The following is a 27986-nucleotide window of genomic DNA, read 5'->3' on the forward strand; positions in this document are numbered from 1 at the left end:
TATTATATTGTTAATATATCGTATAGTCAATAAAAGTACATAATTGTTTATATTATATTTTTAAGTTGCTCCGCCCCTTTAGGGAACGTGCTGTAAGACGGAAGTGACGCTCTCGCAAAAGCAACGTCAATTTCCGCTGAGGCTGCACGCAGCGGTGTGGAGTTGCCAGCAGAGTTGTATTTATTATATTTTCAGCGATTGAAATGGATGTGGTTGTGTATATAGTGGCTGTGGTTATTCTGCTCGTTCTGATCGTGTTTGCTGTGAAGGTTCGTGGAAGGACTGAAGAAGGTGAGTGAAATATGGACATAAAACCAGCATGATTTCGTGTTGATCAAAGCTGGTTTTACTGTATAAAGACTCTTAGTGAAGGGTTTGATGTTCTGCAGTCACTGCATTTTAAGAATTAATCTTCCCTTTCCTAAAATGTAGCGGAAACTATACGTTTAAGTTTACAGCAGTGCTGTCAAAAGATTAGCCGCTTCCAAAATAAAAGTCTTTTTTACATAATATATGCGTACTTTGTGTATTTATTATCTATATAATTACACACACACACATACAGTTGAAAATATTTTCGTGTGAATATATTTAAATTATTATATATAAATATATTTAATATATAAATATAACAGTTTTCTTAAATGTACACATGCATACGTTTGTTTTAATATATAAGTAATAAATATACACAGTACACACAGATATATTATGTAAACAATGGATGCGATTAATCGTTTGACAGCGCTAGTTGACCCATTCTTGGAGTATTGTTGTAATTAAATCTAATAGAAATATAATTCCAGCATAGTTTTACTTTTAGTTAACTTCCACTCCCTAAAACATATTTTGTAAAATCTTGTTTTCTTTCCCAATGTTCTGTACACCTGGTAGAACAGATATTTTCAAACTGGGATGTCTTAAAAAGTTAACAGTAAAAAAAAAAAAAAAAAGATTATAGTAAAAGAAATAAATACAAATTTTATTCAAATAAATGCATAAGCAGTTAGATGAAAATATATGGATAATAGAATCATAATTAAATAATACAACTTAGATAAAAGATACAAATAACTAACCAAAAAAATATAAGAAAGAAAGAAAGAACACAGTTATCAGTATAGTAAGATATTGTGTAGAATGTTTTTTTCCAAATTATATTTTTAAAAGGTATATGGCATATATCATACCAGTTTAAATGAGTTTGAAGTGGGGTTCTACACAGACATCAGTGTCCCTGCAGCACAGAAGCAGTCATCAGTGTCACAGACGTATATTTGTAGAAATAGACAACAATACATTGTATGAGTCACAATTATACATTTCTCTTTTATCCCAAAAATCATTAGGATATTAAGTAAAGATCATGTTCCATGAAGATATTTAGTACATTTCCTACCGTAAATATATCTAAACTTAATTTTTGTTTAGTAATATGCATTGCTAAGAACTTCATCTGAACAACTTTAAAGATGATTTTCTCAATATTTAGATTTTTTGTGCTCCCTCAGATTCCAGATTTTCAAATAGTTGTATCTCAGACAAATATTGTCCTCCGAACAAACCACACATCAGTGGAGAGATCATTTATTCAGCTTCAGATGATGTATGGATCTTGATTTCAAAAACTTGACCCTCATGACTGGTTTTGATGTCCTGGGTCACATATATCTAGCTGTCTGTCTTTTAAATGTTGAATGATCCCAGCTCTTGAGCTTGTCTGTATTCCAGCAGCTGATGGTGAAGATGGTCAGAATGTGCTTCGAGCCGCGGCCCGTCCTCAGCCGGCACCGGAGCGTCCAGCAGGAATGCCTCGGCGCCGCAGAAACCTGCACAGCAGAGTGAACGTCCAGCGCGCACAGCAGCCGGCAGACAACGGTAAACATGTAACAGAGAGCACATGCAGAAGACGGTGCTACATTTATTGTAAAGGTCATTTTAGGTTCATTCATTGAAGCTAGACACTGCAGGCAAAACCAGGGTTTTTTTTTCATGCACTGCTCAGTTTTGACCAATTTTGCTTCTTTATCATGTCTTTTTTCAGACCAGTGTAAAGAAAAATGCACATTTAAGTGTTTCTTTTATTGCACTTTATCTTTTTGTGTATCTAGATTTCAATTCCAATTTACATCGTTTGTAATGTTTTTTTCTCTGACATTTTATTCCTCTCTATATTCTGAAGGTCTGTACATATATTATTCACACTTATTTTGTACAACATTTGATTTCTAAAAACATGGTGAAAAGGTTTTTTTTAATTTCTATTATTATTTTTTTTCAGTATTTTCTGATTTATGGAGGGATAAAAAAAAACATTACCTTTAATATGTCAGTAAAATTAAACAAGAACCTCACTTGCACAAATCTTCAGATTTCTGTTCAGGAAATGTATGCAAATGAGTGCATATTTAATTAGATAAGGCCTCAATTGCATATTTATACAACATTCCAGAAAACTTGTAAAATAAAGCAATTGTCTTATATTGTCGGTGATTAAAGGGTCGATTTTGGGTACAGCCCTAGTATTTCATAGAAGACTTCTACATTTGTCCCTAAACTCTAATCTCCTCAGAGGATAGTCCTGTGGAAGCGGATGAGGATCAGGAAGATGGACCGCCATCTGAGGAACGTCCTCAAACCGCTGCTAAAGTCGGAGCGAAGAAACAGAAGAAGCTGGAAGAGAAACAAGCACGGAAAGCTCAAAGAGAGGTTACAATGATGCTGCTACACCTCACCTTTCACCCGCATCAGGAGACTGGTCATTAATGTGTGTGTGTGTGTGTGTGTGTCATTATTGTGTGTTTTAGGCTGAGCTGGAGGAGCGAGAGGAGAGGAGGAAGATGCAGGAGCTCAGAGATCAAGAGAGACAGAAAGAAGAAGAGAAGGAGAAACTGCAAGAGCAAAAACGGGTCAGTATATATCGCCAAGGCTGATATTATTGGCCAAAGTTTTTCTGCCTATAAGTATTGCAAATAGGACTTTTATTTTGACAGCACCTGAGCGCAGATGCACAGAAGCTTCCATTCTTCATCTGCAATCATTTACTGGCTTTGTTTAACAGTTCTTCTAATAATTAAAATAATAATTTTTCATACACATCAAGTATTAAGCACCTCACAGAGTCTTCATGCACTGCTCAGTTTTGCTTTCATCTCATGTCTTCTTTCAGATATATATTTATTATTATTCTTGATTTGTAAACACTACTGCAATATGAATTCAGCATTAATAAGTTGCTATTCAAAGTATAAATCTGTAATTCATTCTTATTGTTTTAGTAAATATTAATAAACATACAAATACAAAAATAAAGATTCAATTCCAGTGCAGAAATAGTTATGCGTGGGTTATTAAAGCAATAATCCCCAAGAAGCCATGGTTTACAGTGAATTTATAACAGCTGAGGGGCGTTGTTAGGTACGAGCTTTTATAAATTCACTGTAAACCACGGCTTCACTGGGTTATTGCTTTTATAAAACTGTTATTCCATATACGTACTAAGGCTTCACAACATAAAACAGAGCAAATAAAGTATAATGATATTAATAACAACAGTATTCTTCCACCAAACAATGTAGTTCCTCTGAATCAGTTGTGGTTGCTACAAAATGTGGTTGCCGAGCAACACACAAACGTAAACAAAGGTGTGTGTTTGTAGAGTAATTCACAACAGCTTTGAACGTGGCTCAGCCAATCAGAATCAAGGACCTGAACTCTCTGCTTTATAATAACTGTTTTTAAATGATATAGTGTGATTCTATATAGACCTCTGTGGGCTTTATATCAGCCACTGCTCAAACTGCTCTCTAAAATAAAAACCCATGTTGCTCGATGACTAGTTCTGACCATGTGTCAGCGCTGCTTTATGTGTTTAACTCCAGTGCCATTAAAAACACATTTAGATAAGTGTGAAGGTCCCCTAAAGCCGTGTGTTCCTCTCTTTCCCAGGAGGAGGAGCTGCAGCGGTCCCGGGAGGAGCAGGAGCGGAAGGAGGAGGAGGAGTACCTGCGGCTGAAGGAGTCCTTCGTGATCGAGGATCAGGGAGAAGCAGAGGAGCTCAGCGAACAGGAGGTACGTCTCTCTTCCTGCGTCCGCTTCACTTCCTCTGCATCACTACTCATCTCCTGTTTGTGTGTTTCAGTCTCGCAGCCTGCTGCAGGAGTTCATCCAGTATGTCCAGGTAACACCTGCGTTCAGATTACAGCTGCTGCAATGAGATCTGTGAGAGGAAACCACAGTCCCGGGTTAAAAAAAGTATTTAAGTACAACTCATTTTGTACTTAATCTACTAAAAATGATTTTTTTTTGTATTTTTGGGACACATAAATAAAAATGCACTTTTTTTGTGGTGTCTAGATGCATTTTTAATACAGATATAGTATGTAAAAAAAAAAAAAAAAAAAAAAGTTAATTTTTGTTCATATTCACAGTATCTCCAAAATAGCACACTTAGATGATCTTAAGAAGAATCATTTAGTGCGCAAAAATAGTGCTCTTTAAATACTTTATAGAAGTGTACTTTTTATAACCCGAGTAGATGTAGTGGTTTATATTATATATATATATATACTCTTTATATATACCTTTCTTGATAATACAGTAAATGAAAGTCTTTATTAATGGAAGATACATTTTTTTTTTTTAGTTGCTTTTTATTTGGAACTGAATGCATGTGATAAAATTCACGAATCAGTCAAAACGCTTCAGGACTTAAACTAGAATGATAAAACATTATATAGTTGTACAACTAGCATTCAAATATGTTTCAGAATAGTAAAATAAACAGAAATTATGCATGATTTACCCAGAAAGTGCTTGATAATGTATAGAACTGTATATAGTTGAAGTGCATTTTATTTATTCACATTTTGCTTTTGTAAGATGACTCGTGGATCTGACTCTGTTTCTCTGTCTGTTCAGACATCTAAAGTGGTTTTGTTGGAGGATTTGGCGTCCCGCTTTAGCATGCGCACACAGGTCAGTGTTCATAGCTGACCTCTGACCTCTGAACACGGTGCTTTTAGATGATTGTTGAAGGTGTTTCTGTTTGTCAGGATGCTATTGCCAGACTGCAGGACCTGATAGCAGACGGCTCCCTGACAGGTGCGTGTGTGACTCTATATAATTCTGTTCTGATGTGAAGAAACTCTCTTACTTGCTTTAAATGAAACTAGGAAACGAAGGAGATACATTAAAGGACATCTGTAAAAATCTCTCTCCTGAATTTTAATCAAATATCATTTTGAAAAATTTTATATAATTGTTATTTTTATTTATTTAGTTTGACAAAATAATATTTTTTAATTAGTTCACTAAAGTATTGAACTATTTTAAATCTTATTTTTGAGTTTAATTTGATGAAGAAGAAGAAATCACATGTTTTAGTAATAAACTAGGTTGCAAATGCAGTGGATTCACATAAAAATAAATTAGTTTAAAAAATTGAAATGTTAAACTTTCTCAAAATATCAAAATTAAAAATAATTTAACATTTAAATGTACAAGTATTTTATCTACTGCTTAATTATTTCAATAATCACATACATCAGTGTTTGAAGAGGAATTCATTATTTCTATATTGATTTCAGTCAGTCTCAGTGTTATTTTAATATCATTAAGATGTTGTTATAGTTTTATTGATACTTTGATTCAGTTTTTAGTTTTATATTTTCTGTTTTCAATTTTGTTTATATTTATTTATTTATTATATGTCTAAGTAGTTTTAATAAACTCTTATTTTTAATTTAATTGTATCTATTCTATTTTAGTTAATCAAAAAGTAAATAAAGTATTTATTTATTTATTTTCAGTTAATGTAATTTTTTTTTATATGCTTTTGGTGTGAGTTTTATATTTTTATTATAATGCCCCTGGCACATTTGAGGCAGAATTAGGGCTGTTCACATTCTGTCTGAATTAGTCTAATTGCTGGTGTGTTTCACACACTTTGATGTGTGTTATGAGATCATAAAGTATCTGGAGTGTACCGTGTTAAAGTGAGCGCTCCAGTATAAGCCCATGTGTTTGTGCAGGAGTGGTGGACGACCGAGGGAAGTTTATTTTCATCACGCCGGAGGAGCTGGACGCTGTGGCTCGCTTCATCAAACAGAGAGGAAGAGTCTCCATCTCTGAACTCGTTCAAGCCAGCAACACCCTCATAAACCTCACGCCTGAGCTCCAGACCAATGCATGAACACAGAATGCTGTTTCCATTGCAAGGACTTAAATAAAGTGGCATGCATGAGATCTAATGCCTAATGTCCCTTATGTCACCCTGTAAGCATCATCCAGTAGGGATGGATGTATTTTTCTAAGTCTGCAATATTTCAGTACATAGAAATGCTGTTTGTCGATCTATTAAATGATTCACAAACAACTGAAAAAGTCTAATTTTATTGTTTCAGCAGCTCAAACAGAGCTTTTATTGTGTCTTTTCTCATTATACATGCTTTCCTTAAATTACTGGTTGTCTTTATTTTAGTTCTACCCAGTGTTCTCCTGAGAAGATAATCAGAAAGCGTGTAAAAATATGAAATAAAAGCTGTTTACAAACTGTTTACAAAAATGTACAGACTTTCAAACATAATGTTGATTTTAGGTATTTCTGAACTGCGAAATTAAAACAAAGGCTTATTTCCCCATTCTTACATTTATACTCAATTTTGAATAATATTCACTATCATAAAAGACATAAGTGAAAAAAAATAATAAACTGAGACCACAACGGGAGAAATAAGGGAAAGCATGTAAACCACAAAATATAGCAGTCACAATTAAATCTTAATTCATTTAATTTTGTTTGTGATTAAATATTTATTATGGAATTTTAGTCGTTAACACAGCAACACCCATTGTAAAAACACTTCAATATCAGCAGCTTTCATTAAGTACAGTTAAAGCTGGACTTTGAATCTTGAATCATACATTTTTCTCGGATCTAAGTGTCTAGAAATCTAATTCTGAGCTGAAGTCAGTCGTGATGTAATGTGTGCGTTGAGCCGCTAGAGGGCATCAATCCAGAGCTGCGCATGCGCAGTGTGCTTCACGTACTTCATGCTGCTTCTGTTCCGCGTTTAATCCGCTGCGATGATCTTTTAATTACTGGATATTTCAATAACATGAGCAGCGTTTTTAATGTAGACAGACTGATTGTCTTTATGTCAGTCCAGGATGAGAGCGGCAGATTATCGACGCTTTGTTCAGCGCGCAGAATTAATGTGCATCAAATCATAGCTTTTATAATCTTTCGAGGGATTCTTCGACTGTAACTGTTAAGGTGAGAAACATCGTTTTCATTCAGTGACGTCATGCCGGACTTGCAGTATTATTATTATTAAGTTACAGTAAATGCCGGGGCTAGTCGGTGTCATATATATGCTAATTAATTATTCTCTAAAATATATAATGTGACAACTAGCCCCTTACATGATTGCACTTTCATGTGTGTCAGGCTCATGTATGTTTCATTGCTCTTTCTCCAAAGGTACTCTTTTTATGAGGAACCATAAACACTCAAAGTGTGCAACAGCATTTAATAAAGTCACCTAAAGAATAAGGTGAGACATGCATTTTGTCTTTGAGTCGTTTCTACAGAAGATTCATTAATCAGTTTTTCTCTTCTCATGTGCTCATGTTGTTCTCAGATCAGCATGACCCTGGTGTTGACCCCTGCGGCTGTGTGCCAGTGCTTCACGCTCGTGTCCCTGTGCACGTCTATCGCTGATCCTAACTGGATCCAGGTCCAGAACTGCTCTGATTCGAGCAGCAGTCTCATCTACGGTGTGGCCTTTACTCTACACGCCTATCAGAATCAGACAGACACAGGTGTGATCTACAGCTCTGTTTATTACTGTGTGAACAGATCAGGATGAGCGTGTTTCTTCATCAGATTTGTAGAAATGTAGCATTGCATCAGTGTCTCATCAATGGATGCTCTGCAGTGAATGGGTGCCGTCAGAATGAGAGTCTGATAAAAACATCACAATAATCCACAGCACTCCAGTCCATCAGTGAACATCTGGAGAAGACAAAAGCTGAAACACATCCAGCATTAAGATGATTTTAACTCAAACACATAGAGTCTATAATCATAATAACACTTCCTCCAGTGAAAAAGTGTTCTGGTCTGAATCAGGAGAGAAATCTGCACAGATCAAGCAGCGTTTAAACAGCTCTAAACAAATCTGTGAGAGACAACAGAAGATGCACTTTTTCACTGGAGGAAGTGTTATTATGGATTATAGACTCTATGTGTTTGAGTTAAAATCATCTTAATGCTGGATGTGTTTCATCTTTTGTCTTCTCCAGATGTTCACTGATGGACTGGAGTGCTGTGGATTATTGTGATGTTTTTATCAGACTCTCATTCTGACGGCACCCATTCACTGCAGAGCATCCATTGATGAGACACTGATGCAGTGCTACATTTCTACAAACCTGATGAAGAAACAAACTCATCCTGATCTTTGGAGGCCCGAAGGTTGAAAACATTTACCTTTTTTAAATGAACTATTCTTTTAAGCCTTTTAAAATCAAAATCTGTTTTTCAAGCGTGGCCTGGCCAAAACAACATCATAAAACAACAACAAACATAAAATAAATGTGACAAACTATGCATAAAACATTGACTAAAAACTCTTTGACTCTAGTTCTGTATTGTAAAATATGAATTCCATGAATGAAATCCTCTGCATGCAGCGTGATGAACTGTAGTGAAGGGTTTTGTCTGGTTTTGCCTGCTGGAGGTCCGTTGGGTGGGCTGCACGGATGGGGAATGTGGCTGCTGTACTCTCTAGCTGCTCTCTGCTACAGCGCCGTCCTGGTTTCCAGTTCCTCGTTCCTGCTGGATTTCCTCGGAGCAGCTGTCACTCACTCAAAGCTGGTGACGTCTTTGCACATCTTGACAGGTGCCTCCCATTAAACTTGAGCTCACTGCACCCGTAGTAACATGGGAAAAGGATTCAGAAGTTGTCAATAATTGTCAAAACAGCTAGAAATATGTAAATTGTCGCATTAAGAATTATTTTATGTTACGTAACTTAGTATGCATCAAGGCAAACCAGTGTTTTTGTCATGCACCGGTCCGTTTTTGAGGTGTGTACATATTTCTTCTTTCAGACTAGAGGAAGGAAAACTTCTAAAACATGCATTTAAGTGTTTATTTTATTGCACTTTATCTATTTGTCTATATGTACATTCAATTCCAGAACATATCTTTAAACACTTGTTTCTGTCACATGCATACAGAAAACTTTACATATTCATTTTATTTACATATTCATATATCATCCACACTGATTTATTTAACATTTTACTCCTAACGACATACTGAAAATGTGTTTTACTTTCTGGCAGTTGACAATACTTTCTGGTTTATGGAGTGATAAAAAAAGAAATCTAAAATATGACAACAATATAAAACAAGAATTTAAAATCTGACCTTTTCCTGTGGGGATGTATGCAAATGAGTGCATATTTAATTAGATACTTAATCATATCCACGTTTCATCATTTTTGTATAAAGATGTCTTTACTCTTGGTGGTTTGATCAGATAAGTCAGGAAACAGAAATACTGAGAGTCTTAGAATGTGAACCGGATGTTTTACTAATATGTGTTTTCTCACATCTCTCCTCAGCGGTCATCGGCGTGACGGTTGTGTGTGTGTGTGTGGCCTGTATGAGTGTGATTGAGCACAATCTGCAGCGAGCGAAGACAGAGAGGCTCTGCATGTCTGCAGGAGAAAGCTTCTACATCGAGGTGTTGGGCCTGCTCTTCTCCCTCATAGCGTGCGCTTTGGCCCTCAAGGGTCGTCCTGTACCCATCAGGCACTGTGAGTACCTGAGCGTGGATGGAGCGGACGGAGACACGGAGCCTTTGATTGGTGGAGCTGAGAGAGAGGAGTAAACACACAGGGTTACGCACTTCTCATTACGTTACATCTCGGAGCACGTACAGAATCAGCTCCTTCTGGTTCATTATTGTGAATCTGAATTGAATTGATCACAGTATACAGGATCTCAACTAACAGGGAACGTTCTAAAAATGTTCCGTTGAGGTTCCTTCAATGTCATGAACAAGCGTTCCTCCAGGAACATTTATAGAATGTTTGTCGTTTACTAATGTTCTCAAAACATTAGCACAAAAGTGTTATTTCTACATCATTTTCTGAAATGTTTTTTTTTTTATGTTACTAATTGTATCAAAAACGTTCAGAGAACATTCAAAAGTAACATTCTCATCATTATTAAACGGAATGTTGTTTTTTATGTTTGAATGACCAAGAAAACTTCACATTTTAAATCTTAATTGCTACATCAGCCAAATGTAGTTTGGATGTGTTTTTGTTAGCTGGGATGTGGAATTGACAGGAATTGTTTATGAAATTACATTACATTTTCAGAATTGATTTGAAATTATATTTTGAAAGCACCACAGACTCTATATTTAATTCTCACAGAAAAACTGGAGAATTCTGGAGTTTATCGCATAATTATCCATGAACTCAAATTTAACTTGGCAGGACTTTACAGTTAAATTCATGTTATTAATAAATGACACTCAGACATTTATAAGTGTGACTTTAAAAAAAACACGTTTTCCCCAGCTGCTGTATATGAATTAAATTCACATTTCTTAATTCTAAAAATATTAGTAACACCATCTAATGTTTCTTAAAACGGCTTAAATGTTTTGTGATGAGTTTGTTTATGGGTCATTTGCAGTGAAATATTAAATGTCTTAATGAATTTCATTCCATTTTAATTCTATTTAATTGGCAACTCTGTATCCTGTTTGCTTCATCAGTTCATATTTAGTTCATATTCAATATTCACCATTCGGAGCCACTCTATACAAACTATCTCAGTTTTTATGTCAACATCTTTAATATTCAGTATATACATAAATAAGAATGATTCATAATACTCAATATAATCTAGTTGCCCAGGTTAACTACAGTGTAAACAGAAAGTGGACTGAGACCCCATCAACATCCAGATGTGTTCAGAATCCACTTTCTACTCCACATGCAATGTGAATGCAAACAGAACTGAATTCTTTTTCACTTCACTTTTTGACTCAAGTGTGAAAACGTACATATTTAGGGCTGTTTATATTTTATTGGCGATCAGTGGCGTAATTTCTGTACAGAAACTAGTAAACAGATCAAACATCAATCCTCAACGTGCCTTGAGCTTCCTGGAAGAGCTTTGATTTGTGACATAATTGTAAAAAAAACACATGAAACATCAACAAGCTTTACATTTAATTTAATTTACATTTAATTTATTCGTGAGTTAAACCTTGCAGTTTTTTTGTATTCCCTCTCTTATCCAGATTCATATTGCACAATTTTTCTCCATTTATTTGATATTCTAATACTTTTCTGGAGTTATGATGTTGAACTCAACCTCATGTTGTTTAAACCTAAATGACTTTCTTTCTTCTCATTGACTGGAAGATTATCAGCAAACAAACAGTGACTTAAACGTGTTTCTGTTCCACAGTTATTATTATAGTTAACTAACACTAAAATTAAGATAGTTAAAAAACATTGTTACTTTGAAATTAAGGTTACAAGTAGCGGAACATTTCAGATAGTTTCCAGAAAATCGAAGTACATTTAAAGATTTCTGGAAAGTAAACCGTACTTGTTATAAAATAAACATGAACTGAAATAAGATATGAAAAATGTAATCATATTTTATTTCAAAAAGTTAACAGGGCAACATTTCTTGTTTTTGTTCTAAAATAATAATAAATAAACTAAAATTAATAAAATTTAATCAAAACTTTCAGATATTTGTATGAATTCTTTTAAATTGCAAATGCATGCAACAAAATGACTAAAACCTGTAGTGTTTGTAGTATTTCAGTTGACCAGACACATGTCAAACACTGTGAATTATAAATACTGCGCTTATTTATTATGTACCTATATATAAATACAAAAACATACTACCACTCAAGATTTTGGGCTCAGTGAGACTTGTAATGTTTTTACAGAAGTCTCTTCTGCTCATCAGAGCTGCATGTATTTGATCAAAAATACAGAAAAAAACTGTAATCTTGCAAAATGATTTTACAATATAAAATACTGGTTTCTATTTTAATATCCTTTAAAATATAATTTATTTCTGAGATGCACAGCTGTATTTTCAGCATCATTCCTCCAGTCTTCAGTGTCACATGATCTTCAGAAATCATGAAAATATACTGATTTATTATCAGTGTTGAAACTGTTGAGCTGCTTCAGATCTTTATTTATTTATTTATTTTTTGGAAGCTGTGATCCTTTTTTTCAGGATTCTTTGATGAATAAAAAGTTAAAAGAAGAGCATTTATTTAAAATAGAAGTCTTATACTCTACAGGTCACAAGTTTGGAGTCAGTAAAGTTTTATTCTTTCTTTTTTTGAAAGAAATTAAAACTTTTATTCAGCAAGGATGTGTTAAATTAATAAAGATTTATATAGTTAGAAAACGTTTCTATTTTGAATAAATGCTGTTCTTTTTAAACTTTTATTCATTAAATAATCCTGAAAAAAGTATCACAGTTTCCAAAACAATATTTGACAGCACAACTGTTGATAATTTTAATAATAAATCAGCATATTATTATGATTAATGGAGATCATGTGACACTTTATACTGGAGTATATGCACATCACAGAAATAAATTATATTTTAAAGGATATTAAAATATAAACTTTTATTTTATATTGTAATAACATTTTGCAAGATTTCTGTTTATTTTCTGTATTTTTTATCAAATAAATGCAGCCTTGATGAGTAGAAGAGACTTCTTTAAAAACTGATCCCAGACTTTTGAGCGCAAGTGTGTGTGTGTGTGTGTGTGTATATATATATATATATATATATATATATATATATATATATATAAAAGAAATATATGTAATGTTTATATATTAAATATATTTATATAAAATATAAATTATATGAATATTAATATAGACATGCAAATGTTTTGAAAATATATACTGTATGTGTCTGCTTTTATATAAATATACACAGTGCACAAAAGTATATGAACAAAAACTTTTATTTGGGATATTTTTGAGTCTAAGGAGGATTTATACAGTTTGTGTCACATTTATATTTGTGTGAAGCCATTTTTGATTTAATGTAATATAAAAAAAAAATGTATTTATGTTCCGAAGTTGATCTATCATCACAATCTTCTGTGATCTGGACTGATCTTCCTGTTGAAAATACATCTCACTAAATGAACTCCGGATGACTGTGGAATTGTGGGAAGGGAGCCGATCTCCACTGTGCCTTAATTTCTCAGCTCTCTCTCTAATTAGACTCCATCCAGCACCTCGTTATCCGTCACATGACACCAGCTTCTGCTCCAGTTGGATGGAGCCCATCGCCATAGTAACCTTGAGAAGTTGTTGATGTCACCAATGAATTTGTGAATGGAGAGAGAGAGAGATTTGATGGCTTTATTATAATGTGATGTTTTTGTGAGTGTAAGTGTGAGTTATGCATGTTAAACCATGGAGAAAAATTATGTTAAACTGAAGGAAAGCTGTTAATTTAGTACTGATATTTGCACTGACTGAACCCTATGTATGTATTATGAGGAAATGTATAAGCATTGATCATCTCAAATGTTTCATGTGAGTTTGTTTTTAAAGCTGTGCATGCATATAATATCATCAGCATTCATTCTGACTGCAAAAAGGTAAAAACGGCAACACTTTCACTTTGTTATCATTAGTTAATGCATTAGTAAACATGAGCTGATTATGAACGATATATGTTTTATATTGTTTATTAATCATTAATTCATAAAATTACATTTGTTCATGTTAGTTCACGGTGCATAAAGGTAACATACATGATTTCTATTTAAAAATGTATTATTGAATGTGAAAGATTTACATTTATTGTTAATAAATGAAACCACATAACTGGAAAGCAATACAGTTGCATGTCACTTTGTATGTTAATTAGATTATTTTTTACAGTTTCAGTTTGACTAACTGGTTTAAGTAGAATTGGAGCTTAATTTCAGCTTAATATAGACATAAAGAGAAATGAAGCAAGAAAGAGGTTTGACAAAACTATTTTAAAAACATTTAATAACAGTCTTTACGTTACCAAATCACATTAATATAACATTTAAAAATGAAACCCAGATGTCCATCATAAATAATACACAAAACATCAAGAAAGAAAAAAAAACTTCTTGAGATTACTTGAATGTAAGTGCAATTCATGATTGTATTATTATTAGCCTAGAAGAGAGTGTATAATTTATGACATGATAGAGGAACATAATTTGTAGATGTTATTGCAATAATCTTTATTTTTATTTATTTTGTTAGCCTTTCAAAAATCTAGAGAAAAAATGTAACATTCTTAAGAAATGTTTTTGTGAACACAAAATACTTTATGCTTCATTTAGAAAATAAGACAATTGCAATTGTATTCGTTGTTAGTGTTGTTATTTTATTCGTGGGGAATCTTTATAGTAAGAACTGATTAATTGTTGGTTTTCTAGTTTATTTAAACTCTTATAATCGGTTTATAAGGCCCTCGCCGAGCAGAAGGGGGCGTGTCCGGTCGCGTCCAAAGGGGGCGGGGCACAGGTGGGTGTGTCTCTCAGCTGATGTCTCTCCGTCGCGGGCGTCAGCGGCAGCGCATCGCGCGGCTTCACGCGTTCGTTTACGCCGCAGCATCCGAGCAGAAGGACAGACGGATCCGCTGCGAGACAGTGAGTATGAGACGCGCGCGCTGGATGCTGCTGCTGCTGCTGTCATGGAGGGATGCGGATGCAGTGATGCATCATTTTGCATGAGCGCTAACACGCATTATGTAATGAGAGCGGATGATGCTTCGTCCTGTAGTCAGGTGAACGCTGGACCTCCATTGTGCTGCTGCATCCTCGTCTCTCCCTCTGTTAAATGGAGGCACTGCGTTTTATGTTATTATAAACGCAGCCTATTGAATGCATCCAAGCGTCTGCTGGTTAGTAGCATCCCTAGGCCCGCCTTCACTGTCAGGTGAAGCAGGTGAAGATGCTTTTTAATGCATAATGCGATTCTGATGTCATGTGTTTGTGTACAGGCCTTCATCTCACTCATCACTGTCATTTTCTCCAGTTGTGTGTGTTTGTGTTTTCTTGGAATTGCACTGCGATGTGTGAGCGCGATGCATCAACACAGTAGTGTGTCTTTCTGCTGCACTGCATGTTTACATCCATGCACAGACGTGTATCTGCGTTGATGTTTCTAATGCAGTGATGAGGTTATGTTGTGAATCCGATCTTGCATTTTTGATAGAGCAGCTGAGGGTGATGCAATTAGGATGGTAATCTTTAATGCGTGTTGGGATATATGAAGCATGTGAGCGATGATGTAATGCCTGTGAGTGACTGACTGTGCTGGAGAGGGTAGTAGAGGCACGTGCCAGTGCTGATCTGATCCAGAGCTCTGCTGGACCAGTGATGCTACTGCACACCATCAGCAGCACTGCTCCAGCTGACGTCTCAATGCGCTTGCATGGATCTGGGAGAGAGTTCATATGAAAATGATCATAGGAGGGCATTCATGTTAATACACAGTTATGCTTGACACACACTATGGTAGTATGGTCAAAAGGCCTCAGATGGCTGGTTAAATGTATGGAAATCATCCATGTGCATTAAAATGCTGATATAGATCCAAGTGCATGAGACAGATTTTTAATGTTGAATGTTGCTAAAGTCTTACACTGTTTATTATATTGATGCATCGTAGCCCATTTGACCCTTTCAGAGAAGTACCATGGTAAAATCAAGAGTCAGAAATCTTAATACGAACAGCTGAGCTGCTTTACATTCATTTTATAACACTTATAATCTTAAATGAGTATAATTAGTGACTCACTTGAGTCTGTTGTTTCATCTTTTGTCTTCTCCAGATGTTAATTGATGGACTGGAGTGCTGTGGATTATTGTGATGTTTTTATCAGCTGTTTGGACTCTCATTCTGACGGCACCCTTTCACTGTAGACTCAATTAAATGTCAGAATTGAAAGAGCACCCTGTAATTTTCTGATTCTAGTGCAATTCATAAATGATTTCATGATTCACAGAAAGAACAAAATAAGCATGTACTTATAATGAATGTTCAGTTGATTTGCATAAGTGTGACATAAATTGCATTCACACTGCAAAAAGTTTGGATGTGTTTGCAATTTATTTTTTTACAAATGAATGTGGCCACAATCGGAATTGTATTTTTTGCTGTTCATTTAGAAACTGATCCATCACTTGCTTTTGTTCGCAGGATTTTCAATCAGAATCATTTACAGTCAGAATCAGGTCAGATTTGCTCTGTGTTTGGTTAATGTTTAACTCCAGAGATCGAATAATCAGGGTAAAGTTTCACCGAAACAGATCCGCGTTGATGTTTACACACTTCACAGACACACGTGCTTCATACGACTGTTACCTTAGAGAAGCTCCTCACTCTTTTTCTTTCATTTGTTGGCATGAAAACTTGCAGTCAGTTTCTTTGAGAGGTCTGATAAACGTTCAGCACGAAGAGCAAGCAGTTCTGCTTTTACAGTTCTTGAGGGACGCACATAAAGTATGTTGTTTATTTACGTCTGTTTCCTTTTTCTAGAAGCTGGTACGTGTTTGTCCACCTTGGCTGCATTTTCTAGTAATGCTTTGTAGTAATGCTGTGAATGTAATTTTATAAAGCAGCTTAGCTGCATTCCACTTCACTGCTTTTTTTGTTGTTGTTGTTGTTTTTCTATGTAAACATGCGCTACATGGTTAGACTGCTGTATTTTTCAGTGCCTAGTGCACGACACAGCATTCTAAAAACATGTCACTCAAGTTAATAGTAACATTTTTTTTTTTACCAATTCCACTGCATTTTTTATGCAAATTAAAGTGGACATTCAGTGGCCCAATAGATAGGACGTTATAACATAACAAACTATAATTTATATTTTTGTATAATTTGTTTTCCTGCATGTCATGTGACCATTACCTGACATCAGAGAACTGGTTGAAAATCCAGATCTGATGGGTTTGGTTTACAAGAAAGTCTGCTTAATTTTAGTTATAATTTTGTCACAATAACTCATAACTTTATATTGTATAAATTATATTTTATAATTTGTATTCTAAGTCATAATAATATTTTATTTGTTTACATGTGATCATTAACTGGCATCAGAGAACCACGAACATGCCAATGTGCTGAAGCATTATAAAACTATTTACTTAAAATCTCACAAGACTATATATATATATATATAGAAAACAAGCAGTTAGAAAACGCTTAAGTCTTAAAAGGTCATGTTTTTGAAAACAAATAGATAAAATAGAATTAGAATAGAGAGCGCTGGAGTTAGATGGTCAAATAAAGATGGAAGATTTCTGCTTGAACTGCACCTTTAAGTATTTTGTTATGTGGTGTATTGTGAATAAGGCCACTAACTCAGTGTGTTGTGTTGCAGTGTGTGTGTGTGTGACCCGACTCACTTCTCCTTCATGCCCGTGTGTGTTGGCGCTGTGGGCGGTGGAGTGAAGCGCTCGAGGCTCCTGGCATGGGCAGCGTAGGGAGCGGGGCCTCCAGTCAGCGGCCCATCACAATGCGCAGCGTGGGAACCCGCACCACCCCAAACGGCCCGCTGGCGGCCGCACCACCCCCCGCCTCGGCCCGCCGCCGCCTCGATGACCGCAGCTTCAGCGCCGAGCGCATCCCCGGCCCCAGCACCAAGACCAAGGGTGTCTCCGCTGACGAGCACAGCTACAACACCGAGAGGGATTTCCACGCACGCAACCACGCTGACACCGAGCGCACCGCGGCACACAATACCAACCGCCAACAGATGCTCAATGGAGAGAGGCTGGTGTCCAACGTGGTGTTTGCCAACGGGGCACGGAGGGAAGGACACAGGCGTGGAGAGAGTTTGGACCTGTGTGGGAACAACATCGTGCTGAACAACGACAGGAACGGCAGCCAACAAGCTCCACCGCAGCCGCCGCCGCAGCACAAGGACAAGAGCAAAGCCAAACCCGATAATCACAACCCGCCCAACATCCAGCCCGTCTCGGGAAAACTCGAACATGCACAGGTACGCCAACAACGGCCCTGTTCAGGAGGAGATGCTAGTAGTGCATTGTTTAGTGTGTGTTGTAGTGGCACAATAAAGAATACAATAAAATAACCAGCTAAGCACAACAAACCATTTAGCCTCACAGCACATACATTCATGAAAGCCCTCCTTTAGTGAATCATAATTGTGACATAAAAAGTAGAAATTATGAGATAGCCACTAAATCACAATTGTGAGACAAAAAAAATCTAAATGACGACTTAATCGTAATGTTAAGATTAAAAGTAATATAATTTTGTCATTAAAAATTTAAATTATGAGATACAGTAGCTGCTAAATCATAATTATGAGATAAAAAGTCATAATTAGGAAATTAAAAGTTGACATTATGAGATAGCTTTTAAATCATAAATGTGAGTCGAGAAGTCAAGATTATGACATACTGAGTAAAAATTATGTGGCAAAAATGTAATATTAAGTCGTAATTATGAGATAAAATTGTCAAATTGGTGGTGGTTGAGGAGATTCTCCCCTTACGTTTAAAGCATTTTGAGTACCCTGAAAAGCTAATGTAAATGTAACAAATTATCATTATTATTATTAGGTCATTAAAAGTTGATATTATGAGATAGCTTCTGAACCATAATTGTGAGATAAGAAGTCAAGATTATGACATACTGAGACAAAATTATGAGATAAAATTCTAAATAAGGACATGCCAAGTTTTAATTACTATATAAGATAAAAAGTAAAATTGGTTGAGAAGATTCCCCGCTTCCAAGTGCTTTTTAGTACCCAGAAAAGCTTTATAAATGAAATTAATTATTATAGTTATTATTAGTATTATTAAGTCATTAAAAATGTTAATTATGAGTTAGCTGCTAAATTTTAATTTTGAGACAAGCACTCAAAATGATGATGTATTACTTCATAACGATGAAATAAAAAGAAATAATTATATAATTAAAAGTATAATTATGAGATTCAGTAGCTACTAAGAGATAAAAAAAATGTGACATAATAAGTCAAAATTATGCCATTAAAATTCTAAATTAGGACATACCAAATCATAATTATGAGATAAAAAGTCAAAATTATAACAAAAACAATGACATAAGACAAAACATATATGAGATAAAGAGTCATAATTATGACATGATTCTTGACTATTATAATAAAAAATAAAAAATTATAATAAGAATCATAATTTCAACTCTTTTCGTCTTTCAACTCTTTGGGTTATTTTTTATCAATTTCATCTTAGTATCTTATAATTCTGACTTTTTATGTCATAATTATGATTTACAAAACCCTGATTTATTTTCTTATGTGGCAAAAAAAAAAGATACCATATAAATGTGGCTTACACTTTTGGGATTGAAACCAGGCCTTCTGATTTTTAAACAAAATACAGAAGTTTTAAGCAGAAGTAAGATTTGAGCTTCAGACTTCTTTCGTTAACTGAAATAAAGATTAAATAAAATTAATTGATAAAGTAAAGAGAGATGTGCTGCTGTAATTGCTGCAAAAGGTGAACATACCAAATATTAAAGATAAAAGTGGATAAAAACAGTATAACTCACTTCATCTGATACTTGTTGTGCTCAGAGCAACCATCTGCATGTTTCATGAACATTATGCAATTAAATCATGTTTTGAAGGCAAAAAAGGTCAGTATTTTCAGATCTAGAGAACAAAAGCACATTAAAAAATCACTTGTCTTAAAGAATACATAAATCAATAACATATAAAAATGAAAGCTTGTTAAAAATATTAACATAGTTATGCTAAAATATAGTTTATATTAAAATAACAAAAACTGAATTCTGTATTTGATGCTGCCATTCAGATTAATTTGTGTCTCTGCAGACCAATTTCTCTCTGTTGCGTTCATCAGATTTCAAAATTAGGACACAAGTAATAATTATGAGATAGAAAGCCACAATTGTCATTAAAAGTTTAAAATATGAGATAGCTACTAAATCATAATTGTTAGATAAAAAGTCAAATTTATGACACACTAAGTCAAAAATATGGGATAAAAAAAATCTAAATTAGGACATACCAAATCATAATTATGAGATACAAAATTATAATTACGTATGTCATTAAAGTGTCAAATTATGAAATAGATTTTGAACCATAATTATGAGACAAAAAGGCAAAATTATGACATCGTCAATTTCAACTTTTGTTATAATTATGAATTTTTTAAAAAAATTTGGTAATAGTTATGAATATAGTATCTTATGATTTTGGGGTTTTTTATGTCATGATTAAAATACTGGTTGAAAAACTTAATTTTAAAAGGCTTAAATGAAAATTAGAAAGAAATGTTGCCTTGCAACTCACTGAAATATGTAGTTGTGTATATATACAGTATATATACACAATAAAAATTAGAAAGAACATTAAAATCAATGCATCAATGAATAAATACATTAATAAAATATAAAAATAAAAGCTAATCAAGATATACTTACACTAAAATACAGTTTATATTAAGTAACAAAAACTGAATTCTGTGTTTGAAGTCACCATTCAGATGAACTTGTGTCTCTGCAGACCAGTGACTCTCTGGTGCGTCCATCAGCCTTCAAACCCGTGGTGCCCAAGAGCTTTCACTCCATGCAGAACCTGGTGTGTCCCCTCCAGACCAGCTCTGGGACGGCCGGTCAGGGCAGCAGCGGCGAGAAGGGCGGTCCGAACCAGGACAGTCCCGGGACACACGGTGGTGCAGGCCGGGCAGGACAGGGCAGTCTTTCGGACTCCGGGAGGAACTCTCTGACCAGTCTGCCCACGTACACAGGCTCCAGCTACGGCCCACCGCCCGCGCTCGGACCCCTCAGTGCCTCCACCAGCCACATCAACCGGCTGGGCACCGTCGCCCTGGACAAGCCGGGCTACCAGAACGGCCTGAGCGCCTCCGACAGCGGCCGCTCCTCCTCAGGCAAGAGCTCCTCCTCGTACCAGCGCCTTAGTCACCTGAGCGACGCTCCCGCGCCCCTGAGACCCTCTCCGTCCTCCGACGACGTGATTCAGGACCTGGAGGAGCGACTGTGGGAGAGAGAGCAAGAAGTAAGTGAGGTGACAGAACTTTGTCAATTCTTTAGCGTTGTGTATGTATCATTTGATGTTCTGGACCATGGTGCATTTTTTCATTGAAACTAATTGGCAAGCATCTTGGTTTTGTTTACTATTTATTTATTTTTTTTAGTTATGTATTTTGTTTATTTTTTTATTTAGTTTTTTTCAATAAAAGTGTCTGACTATATGTAAATGTGATGTACTCGCTGAGGCATAATTTTACCGTGTTCCACCTTCAAAGTGCATTTGTCACCATGTTTTGTAGGAACTGTTGACAGATTCAATAATAAAACATTTGAAATCTTCATTCATCTTTTAATTTATTTTAATTTATAAAATTTTCCATACAACATTGGATATTTTTTAAATGCAATTTTTGAAAAAAAAAACTTTAACTTTTCTAAATTAAGAAAAGATTTGCTAAATCGTGCACACAATTTATTTATTTTTTCTTGCATGTCATGTGCGGGGCTCCATACAATTGTAAAAATTTTTATTAAATTAAAAATGTCTTTAATTTTGCACATACACCACTGGATATTTAAAAAATATATATATAAAAAAATAAAATAAATATATATATATAATATGGTGTGTATGCAAAATGAAATAAATTTTTAAAATTAATAAAAAATTATACAATTGTATAATTATATATATATATATATATATATATATATATATATATATATATATATATATATATATATATATATATATATATATATTAGGCATACAAAATAGAAATTTTCCCCCAAAAAAATCTTTAATTTTGCATACATTATCGGATATTTTTAATTATTACTATCTTTTATATTTTTGCATGCACCATTGAATATTTTTTATAATTATTTTTATTCACAATTTTGCATGCACCTTCTGTTGGATATTTATTTATTTATGTATTTATTTATTTATTATTTTTGCTTACAACATCGTTAATGCCTACTGAATTGCATTCATAACAGAACTGCTCAAAAGAGCGAAAGTAAGTCACAGAGTTTCACTAAGCATAAACAGAACATTTTCACCCCGGAAAGGTCCTTTGGTTTAGCGGAAATGTTATTTGAATATAAACAGAACAAGCATTTTTATGGTTAACAAGGTTTTATTCAGATTTATTCAGAGTTCCAGGAAGTAACATCAACCGACAGTAAGGTCAGAAACATTCTCTACGCAAGTATTCAAACGCAGATGTGAATGCAAACACACGATTCTGTTGTACATACATGCTTTCCACAGTACATGCATTAGGTTAATATTATTAGATTTTTTTCATATGTGCTGTTATTCATATAGCTAGACGTAGAAGAAGTTTATGCAAAGTTACATGACGTGAGAATGAAAGCAAGCTTGCATTGTTTGAGACTGTGTTATGCATGTTTCGGCCGTGCTGCCCTCCTCGCAGGTGATTCACATGAGACGTAACCTGGACCAGAGCGAGGCGGCTATAGTGCAGGTGTTCGAGGAGAAGCAGCGCGTGTGGGAGCGTGAGATGGAGGAGTTGAGGCAGAACTATGCCGGGCGTCTGCAGCAGGTGACCCGACGGGCCCAGCGCACCCAGCATGCCCTGCAGGCACAGATCGCCCGTCTGCAGCAGGACAAGCGGCGTCTGCAGGACGAGATGACACTGCTGCTCGCTCAGAGAGAGGAGCTGGAGAAGAAGTGCTTGGACTTCAGGAAGGAGCAGGCCGATATCCTGCCCAGACTGGAGGAGACCAAGTGGGAGGTGAGAGAGACTTGTACCACTGATGGAGTTTTAGTTCGATCCGTAGCCTAAGGCACATCCACTGCAGAAAGTGCTGTTCTCTTATGAGATAAAAAGTCATAATTGTCATTAAAAGTTGAAAATATGAGATATCTTTTGAACCAAAATTATGATATAAAAAGTCAAAATTACGAGATAAAAAAAATCTAAATTAGTAAACACAGAATCATAATTATGAGATAAAAAGCCAAAATTATGACATACTCAAAATTATGAGATAAAAAAAATCTAAATTAGGACACACCAAATCATAATTATGAGATAAAAAGTTACAATTATGTCATATTGAGTCAAGATTATGAGATAAAAAAATCTAAATTAGTAAACACAGAATCATAATTATGAGATAAAAAGCCAAAATTATGACATACTCAAAATTATGAGATAAAAAAAAATCTAAATTAGGACACACCAAATCATAATTATGAGATAAAAAGTTACAATTATGCCATTAAAGTTTGAAATTATGAGATAGCTTTTGAACCATAATTATGAGATAAAATTGTCAAAATTATGTCATATTAAGTCAAGATTATGAGATTTAAAAAAAATCTAAATTAGTAAACACAGAATCATAATTATGAGATAAAAAGCCAAAATTATGTCATATTAAGTCAATATTATGAGATAAAAAAAAAATCTAAATTAGGACACACCAAATCATAATTATGAGATAAAAAGTTACAATTATGCCATTAAAGTTTGAAGTTATGAGATGGCTTTTGAACCATAATTATGAGATAAAATTGTCAAAATTATGTCATATTAAGTCAAGATTATGAGATTAAAAAAAAATCTAAATTAGTAAACACAGAATCATAATTATGAGATAAAAAGCCAAAATTATGATATACTCAAAATTATGAGATGAAAAAAAAAATCTAAATTAGGACACACCAAATCATAATTATGAGATAAAAAGTTACAATTATCCCATTAAAGTTTAAAATTATGAGATAGCTTTTGAACCATAATTATGAGATAAAATTGTCAAAATTATGTCATATTAAGTCAAGATTATGAGATAAAAAAAATCTAAATTAGTAAACACAGAGTCATAATTATGAGATAAAAAGCCAAAATGATGACATAGTCAAAATTATAATTCATATAATTTAACACACCAAATCATAATTAAAAAAGATACATTTACTCGAGATGCAAAATGTCATAGGAGAAAAAGACTTCAAATGAAGTGGGTTTATGCTTAAAACGAGAACAAATATTTGACAGTGGAGTCCGAAAAAATAACCTAATTCAAAGTGAAAGATATTTTTGTTTTTAAAGTGTAAATCTCACCTAATTTTGTAGCATTTTAAAATTACAGTCTTTCTTTTCCTGGAAGATGGACTAAAACTGTCTTTTGTAAAATACCTTAAAAATGTATGATTTTATTAAGTCTTATACAACTTCAAAAAGTGTATATATATTAAATATGTATGTTCATAAAATCACTGTTGAAACATAGGGTTAGGTTAATGGTTATATTATATGTGTGTGTGTGTGTGTGTGTGTGTGTGTGTGTGTGTGTGTGTCTGTGTCTCTGTGTGTGTGTGTGTGTGTGTGTGTGTGTGTGTGTGTGTGTGTGTGTGTGTGTGTGTGTGTGTGTGTGTGTGTGTGTGTGTTTATATACACACTGTATATTTTGCTCTTATTATAGATGTTAGGTGCTTTTATGATTTACATATTGTAATTTAACCTTTATTCGGCAAGGATGTATTAAACTGATCTGAACTAATGGTAAAGATATTTATAAATTTATGTTACAAAAGATTTTCTATTTTAAAAGATGCTGCTCTTTTGACCTTTTCTTAACCAAAGAAGCCTGAAAAATGTATCATAGTTTCCACAAAAAAATATTTCCAACATTAACAAAAAAAAACACATCAACAAAAAACATTATAAATAACAAAGCATCAATAATAATAATAATTGAGCAGCAAATCAGCATTTTAGAATGATTTCTGAAGGATCATGAAAATGATGCTTTGAACACAGAAATAAATGACATTTTAACAGATATTCACACAATACAGTTATTTTCTATTGTAATAATATTTCACAGCTTTTACTGTGTTTTTGATCACAAACTCAAAAACTGTAAAAAGTATTCCAAGTATTCCAAACTTTTGACCAGTATTGTATAACAACAAATATTAATATTTTTTAGCAACAAATATTAGTAGATATTTGGTGAAACGTCATATATAATATGGTGAAATATTTGTTTTGTTTTTTTGAGTCTTTCACTATAACTCTCCAGACAGCTTTGACTGCACAGGAGTGTATTCAGTAGTTGTGTGTGTGTGTGTGACGTGTGTGTGCAGGTGTGTCAGAAGGCGGGCGAGATCTCTCTGCTGAAGCAGCAGCTGCGCGAGAGTCAGGGCGAGGTGACGCAGCGGGCCGGAGAGATGGTGGCCCTCAGGGGTCAGTTGAAGGAGCTCAACGCCCAGCTGAGAGAGCGAGAGGAGGCCGAGATCAGCCTCAAAGAGTCCTTCTGCACCAAGACCCTGGAGCTGGAGCGCTGCGAGGCCGAGCTGCAGACCATGCTGGCCGAGGTACCAACACTGCATCACTGCAACACAGAAATCATGTTAGATGTGAGTTGAAGTGTTGATGTAAACATCATTAAAACATGTACTGATAATAAACACATCTGTACATTATGATGTTCTTACTGCAACAAACAAATAGTCTAAGTGGTTTACATTTATGAAATTATTAATGCATTGTTTGGATATCAAAACTTAATGTTTGATTAGTAATATGCATTGCTAAGAACTTCATCTGAACAACTTTAAAGATGATTTTCTCAATATTTCGATTTTTTTGCTCCCTCAGATTCCAGATTTTCAAATAGTTGCATCTCAGACAAATATTGTCCTCCGAACAAACCAGACATCAATGGAGAGATCATTTCAAATTGACACTTAAGACTGGTTTTGTGGTCCAGGGTCACATATATATATAAAAAAAAAAAAAAAAAAAAAAATATATATATATATATATATATATATATATATATATATATATATATATATATTGCTATGATAACAATTGCTATTTTTATAATAAACATTGCAATTTGATATTTTGCCCAAATTGTGTTTACTTTTTTTATGAAGTAATGCAATATTGTAATGCATTACTTTTAAAAGTAACTTTCCCAACACTGGCCATAATGATATTTAATTAATACAAAATTGTCCAGCCCTAGAAAAAAAAGCACTGCAAATGTAGATTTTTTTTTTGTTTTTTTTCAGATTGAATTTGAAATAAGATTAGCTGTTTTAATATGAAACATAGATATGTTAACTGGTGTCTGGTCTCCTTTCCCTCGTACTGCCTGATGGTTGCAGGCGTGTCTTCTAGTGGCTCTGATGTGTCCCTCTCTGTGTCTGTAGGTGGCAGTGCTACGAGACAAGCTGAGTGCGTTTGAGACGGAGGTGGCACGGCTGAAGAAGGCCCTCAGTGAACTCAGCAGCAGCTCCAGTCGCTCCAGTGAGCCCAGTCTGACCGGTGTGGGTCAGCTGGTGGCTTCCCGAAGTCGAGAGCATCTTCTGTCCCCTCCGGAGACACCCACATCCCTCCCGGCGTTCCCGGTGCTCCCGGCACCAGACCCGATGCTCTCGCTGCAGAGCGACGACTGCAAGGCGCAGCGGCAGGATTCGGGCGACCTGCGGCGTCAGCTGGAGCGACTGCAGGGCGAGCTGCGTCTGGAGCGACAGCAGCGAGAGCGGCAGGCGCTCACCTTCGCTCAGGAGCGCCAGACCTGGCAGGACGAGAAAGAGCGTGTGCTGAAGTACCAGGCGCAGCTGCAGCTCAGCTACGTGGAGATGCTGCAGAAGAACCAGGCTCTGGAGGAGCGCGTAGACAAGCTAGGAGCCCAGGTCGTCTCACCGTCACCGCCGGAGGCCTCTGTGTCCGTCTCCATATCCCTGACCTCTCCCACCCCACCAGCGGAGGAGAAGAAGCTGACAGAGATGCACCAGCTGGCTCCGCTGTGGCCCGTGCCGACCCGCCTGGAGAGGATCGAGTCAACGGAGATCTAATGCATCCCTGATTACAACTGCATTCAGTACAATCCAAAAACTGCTTCCGAGGACTGTCCAAGGATGCCCTGCTTCTTGGACCTGCAATTAGGCAGGTGTGTGGGTTGAGGGCAGGTTCGTTGGGTAGCTATGAGAGCGTGTGTGTGTGTGTGTGTGTGTGTGTGGCCTTATAGAGAGGAGGTCAGTCGCCAAGCGGGAAACACTCAGGGGATTCACGGACCGTTTCAGCTTTGTGTTTTTACAGGCGCGAGGGTTTAGGCGATTAAGAAGTCACCGTCGCTCCTAGGCATATCCTTATATGATCACGGCATCTTCTGTACTCTCCAGCATTCAAACAATCAAAACTAGAGATCCCAGAATAAAACTGCAATCAGTTTCTCTTTAAGTGAAGATCTCGCATGGTGCTCATCACGTTTAGGACCAAATCTTAGTTCCCGTCTCGAGAGTGTTTATGACAATGTTCGTCGGGCCGCAGAAAGTACACAGAGGTGCAGAATAAAGGAAACAGATTATTCAAAAGATCTGATGCTTCTGAAAGACATCTCAAGGCTGCATTTAATTGATCAAAAATGTGAGATGTTATTACAGTTTAGAATAGCTGTGTTCTATGTGAATAAATATGCATTGCTGAATTTGCAAAATAATTATTCTAGTCTCCAGTGTCACATGATCCTTCAGAAATCATTCTACACTCTGAAAACAACATCAAAAAAGTAATGCAATAGTTTGCATGAATGTTTTTGAGTTATGACAATTTGTAGCATAAACAGTTTTTTAATTGATTACTCAAAAAATATTTTGTTACGATTAATTTAAACATATCTATTATCCATATCTATTTTTTCAAGAAAGGTCATCTGATGCAAACATTTCAGTTTAAATCACATGCGATATTAAATATTTTAAAATTCTGTTGAAATTACATGCAGTATTCAGCTATGTAATCAGAATTAAAAATGATAATAAAAAACTGAATATTAAGTCAAGTCGAA

General features: G+C 35.2%; 3 protein-coding genes across 9 annotated transcripts; all 3 read left to right on the forward strand.

Moving 5' to 3' along the window:
* The first annotated feature begins 109 nt into the window (after positions 1–109).
* ddrgk1 (DDRGK domain containing 1) lies at positions 110–6337 on the forward strand. 3 transcript variants are annotated; one of them, XM_059549354.1, is made up of 10 exons: positions 113–291; positions 1732–1878; positions 2573–2709; positions 2808–2909; positions 3949–4071; positions 4142–4180; positions 4921–4977; positions 5055–5103; positions 6033–6192; positions 6226–6337. In XM_059549354.1, coding segments are annotated over exons 1-10 (903 nt in total). In that variant the 5' UTR covers positions 113–203; the 3' UTR covers positions 6227–6337. The 3 variants fall into 3 exon arrangements, with proteins under 3 accessions (XP_059405339.1, XP_059405336.1, XP_059405337.1); XM_059549356.1 differs by having other exon boundaries at positions 110–291; positions 1735–1878; positions 6033–6246; XM_059549353.1 differs by having other exon boundaries at positions 112–291; positions 6033–6246.
* A 668-nt stretch (positions 6338–7005) lies between these two features.
* LOC132140563 (uncharacterized) lies at positions 7006–10171 on the forward strand. Of its 2 annotated transcripts, none has more exons than XR_009433820.1 (5): positions 7006–7276; positions 7484–7556; positions 7644–7824; positions 8698–8906; positions 9637–10171. XR_009433820.1 is itself a non-coding variant. In XM_059549357.1 (5 exons), exons 3-5 carry the CDS (start codon positions 7650–7652, stop codon positions 9903–9905), a joined length of 606 nt encoding a protein of 201 aa, XP_059405340.1. In that variant the 5' UTR covers positions 7013–7276; positions 7484–7556; positions 7644–7649; the 3' UTR covers positions 9906–10171. The 2 variants fall into 2 exon arrangements, 1 of the variants encoding a protein (XP_059405340.1); XM_059549357.1 differs by having other exon boundaries at positions 7013–7276; positions 8745–8906.
* Positions 10172–14621: 4450 nt separating this feature from the next.
* Positions 14622–27504, forward strand: LOC132140564 (leucine zipper putative tumor suppressor 3-like). 4 transcript variants are annotated; one of them, XM_059549359.1, is made up of 6 exons: positions 14622–14743; positions 17485–18105; positions 20653–21174; positions 22583–22903; positions 25270–25500; positions 26347–27504. In XM_059549359.1, exons 2-6 carry the CDS (start codon positions 17575–17577, stop codon positions 26992–26994), a joined length of 2253 nt encoding a protein of 750 aa, XP_059405342.1. In that variant the 5' UTR covers positions 14622–14743; positions 17485–17574; the 3' UTR covers positions 26995–27504. The 4 variants fall into 4 exon arrangements, with proteins under 4 accessions (XP_059405342.1, XP_059405343.1, XP_059405341.1 ...); XM_059549360.1 differs by lacking the exon at positions 14622–14743 and adding an exon at positions 14812–15041; XM_059549358.1 differs by lacking the exon at positions 14622–14743 and adding an exon at positions 16212–16601.
* Positions 27505–27986: the final 482 nt, after the last annotated feature.

The sequence above is a fragment of the Carassius carassius genome, chromosome 5 (assembly GCF_963082965.1).
Source record: "Carassius carassius chromosome 5, fCarCar2.1, whole genome shotgun sequence".
Classification (NCBI taxonomy): domain Eukaryota; kingdom Metazoa; phylum Chordata; class Actinopteri; order Cypriniformes; family Cyprinidae; genus Carassius; species Carassius carassius.

Bases quoted from the DNA above. Each gene is read 5' to 3' on its own strand.
- LOC132140563 (XM_059549357.1), top strand. From the start codon at position 7,650: ATGACCCTGGTGTTGACCCCTGCGGCTGTGTGCCAGTGCTTCACGCTC. The intron at 7,825-8,744 runs GTGTGATCTACA...TGCCTGCTGGAG, and splicing joins TCAGAATCAGACAGACACAG to GTCCGTTGGGTGGGCTGCAC. The intron at 8,907-9,636 runs GTGCCTCCCATT...ATCTCTCCTCAG, and splicing joins GTCTTTGCACATCTTGACAG to CGGTCATCGGCGTGACGGTT.
- LOC132140564 (XM_059549359.1), top strand. From the start codon at position 17,575: ATGGGCAGCGTAGGGAGCGGGGCCTCCAGTCAGCGGCCCATCACAATG. The intron at 22,904-25,269 runs GTGAGAGAGACT...GTGTGTGTGCAG, and splicing joins TGGAGGAGACCAAGTGGGAG to GTGTGTCAGAAGGCGGGCGA. The intron at 25,501-26,346 runs GTACCAACACTG...CTGTGTCTGTAG, and splicing joins TGCAGACCATGCTGGCCGAG to GTGGCAGTGCTACGAGACAA.
- ddrgk1 (XM_059549353.1), top strand. From the start codon at position 204: ATGGATGTGGTTGTGTATATAGTGGCTGTGGTTATTCTGCTCGTTCTG. The intron at 4,181-4,920 runs GTAACACCTGCG...CTGTCTGTTCAG, and splicing joins AGTTCATCCAGTATGTCCAG to ACATCTAAAGTGGTTTTGTT. The intron at 4,978-5,054 runs GTCAGTGTTCAT...TCTGTTTGTCAG, and splicing joins GCTTTAGCATGCGCACACAG to GATGCTATTGCCAGACTGCA.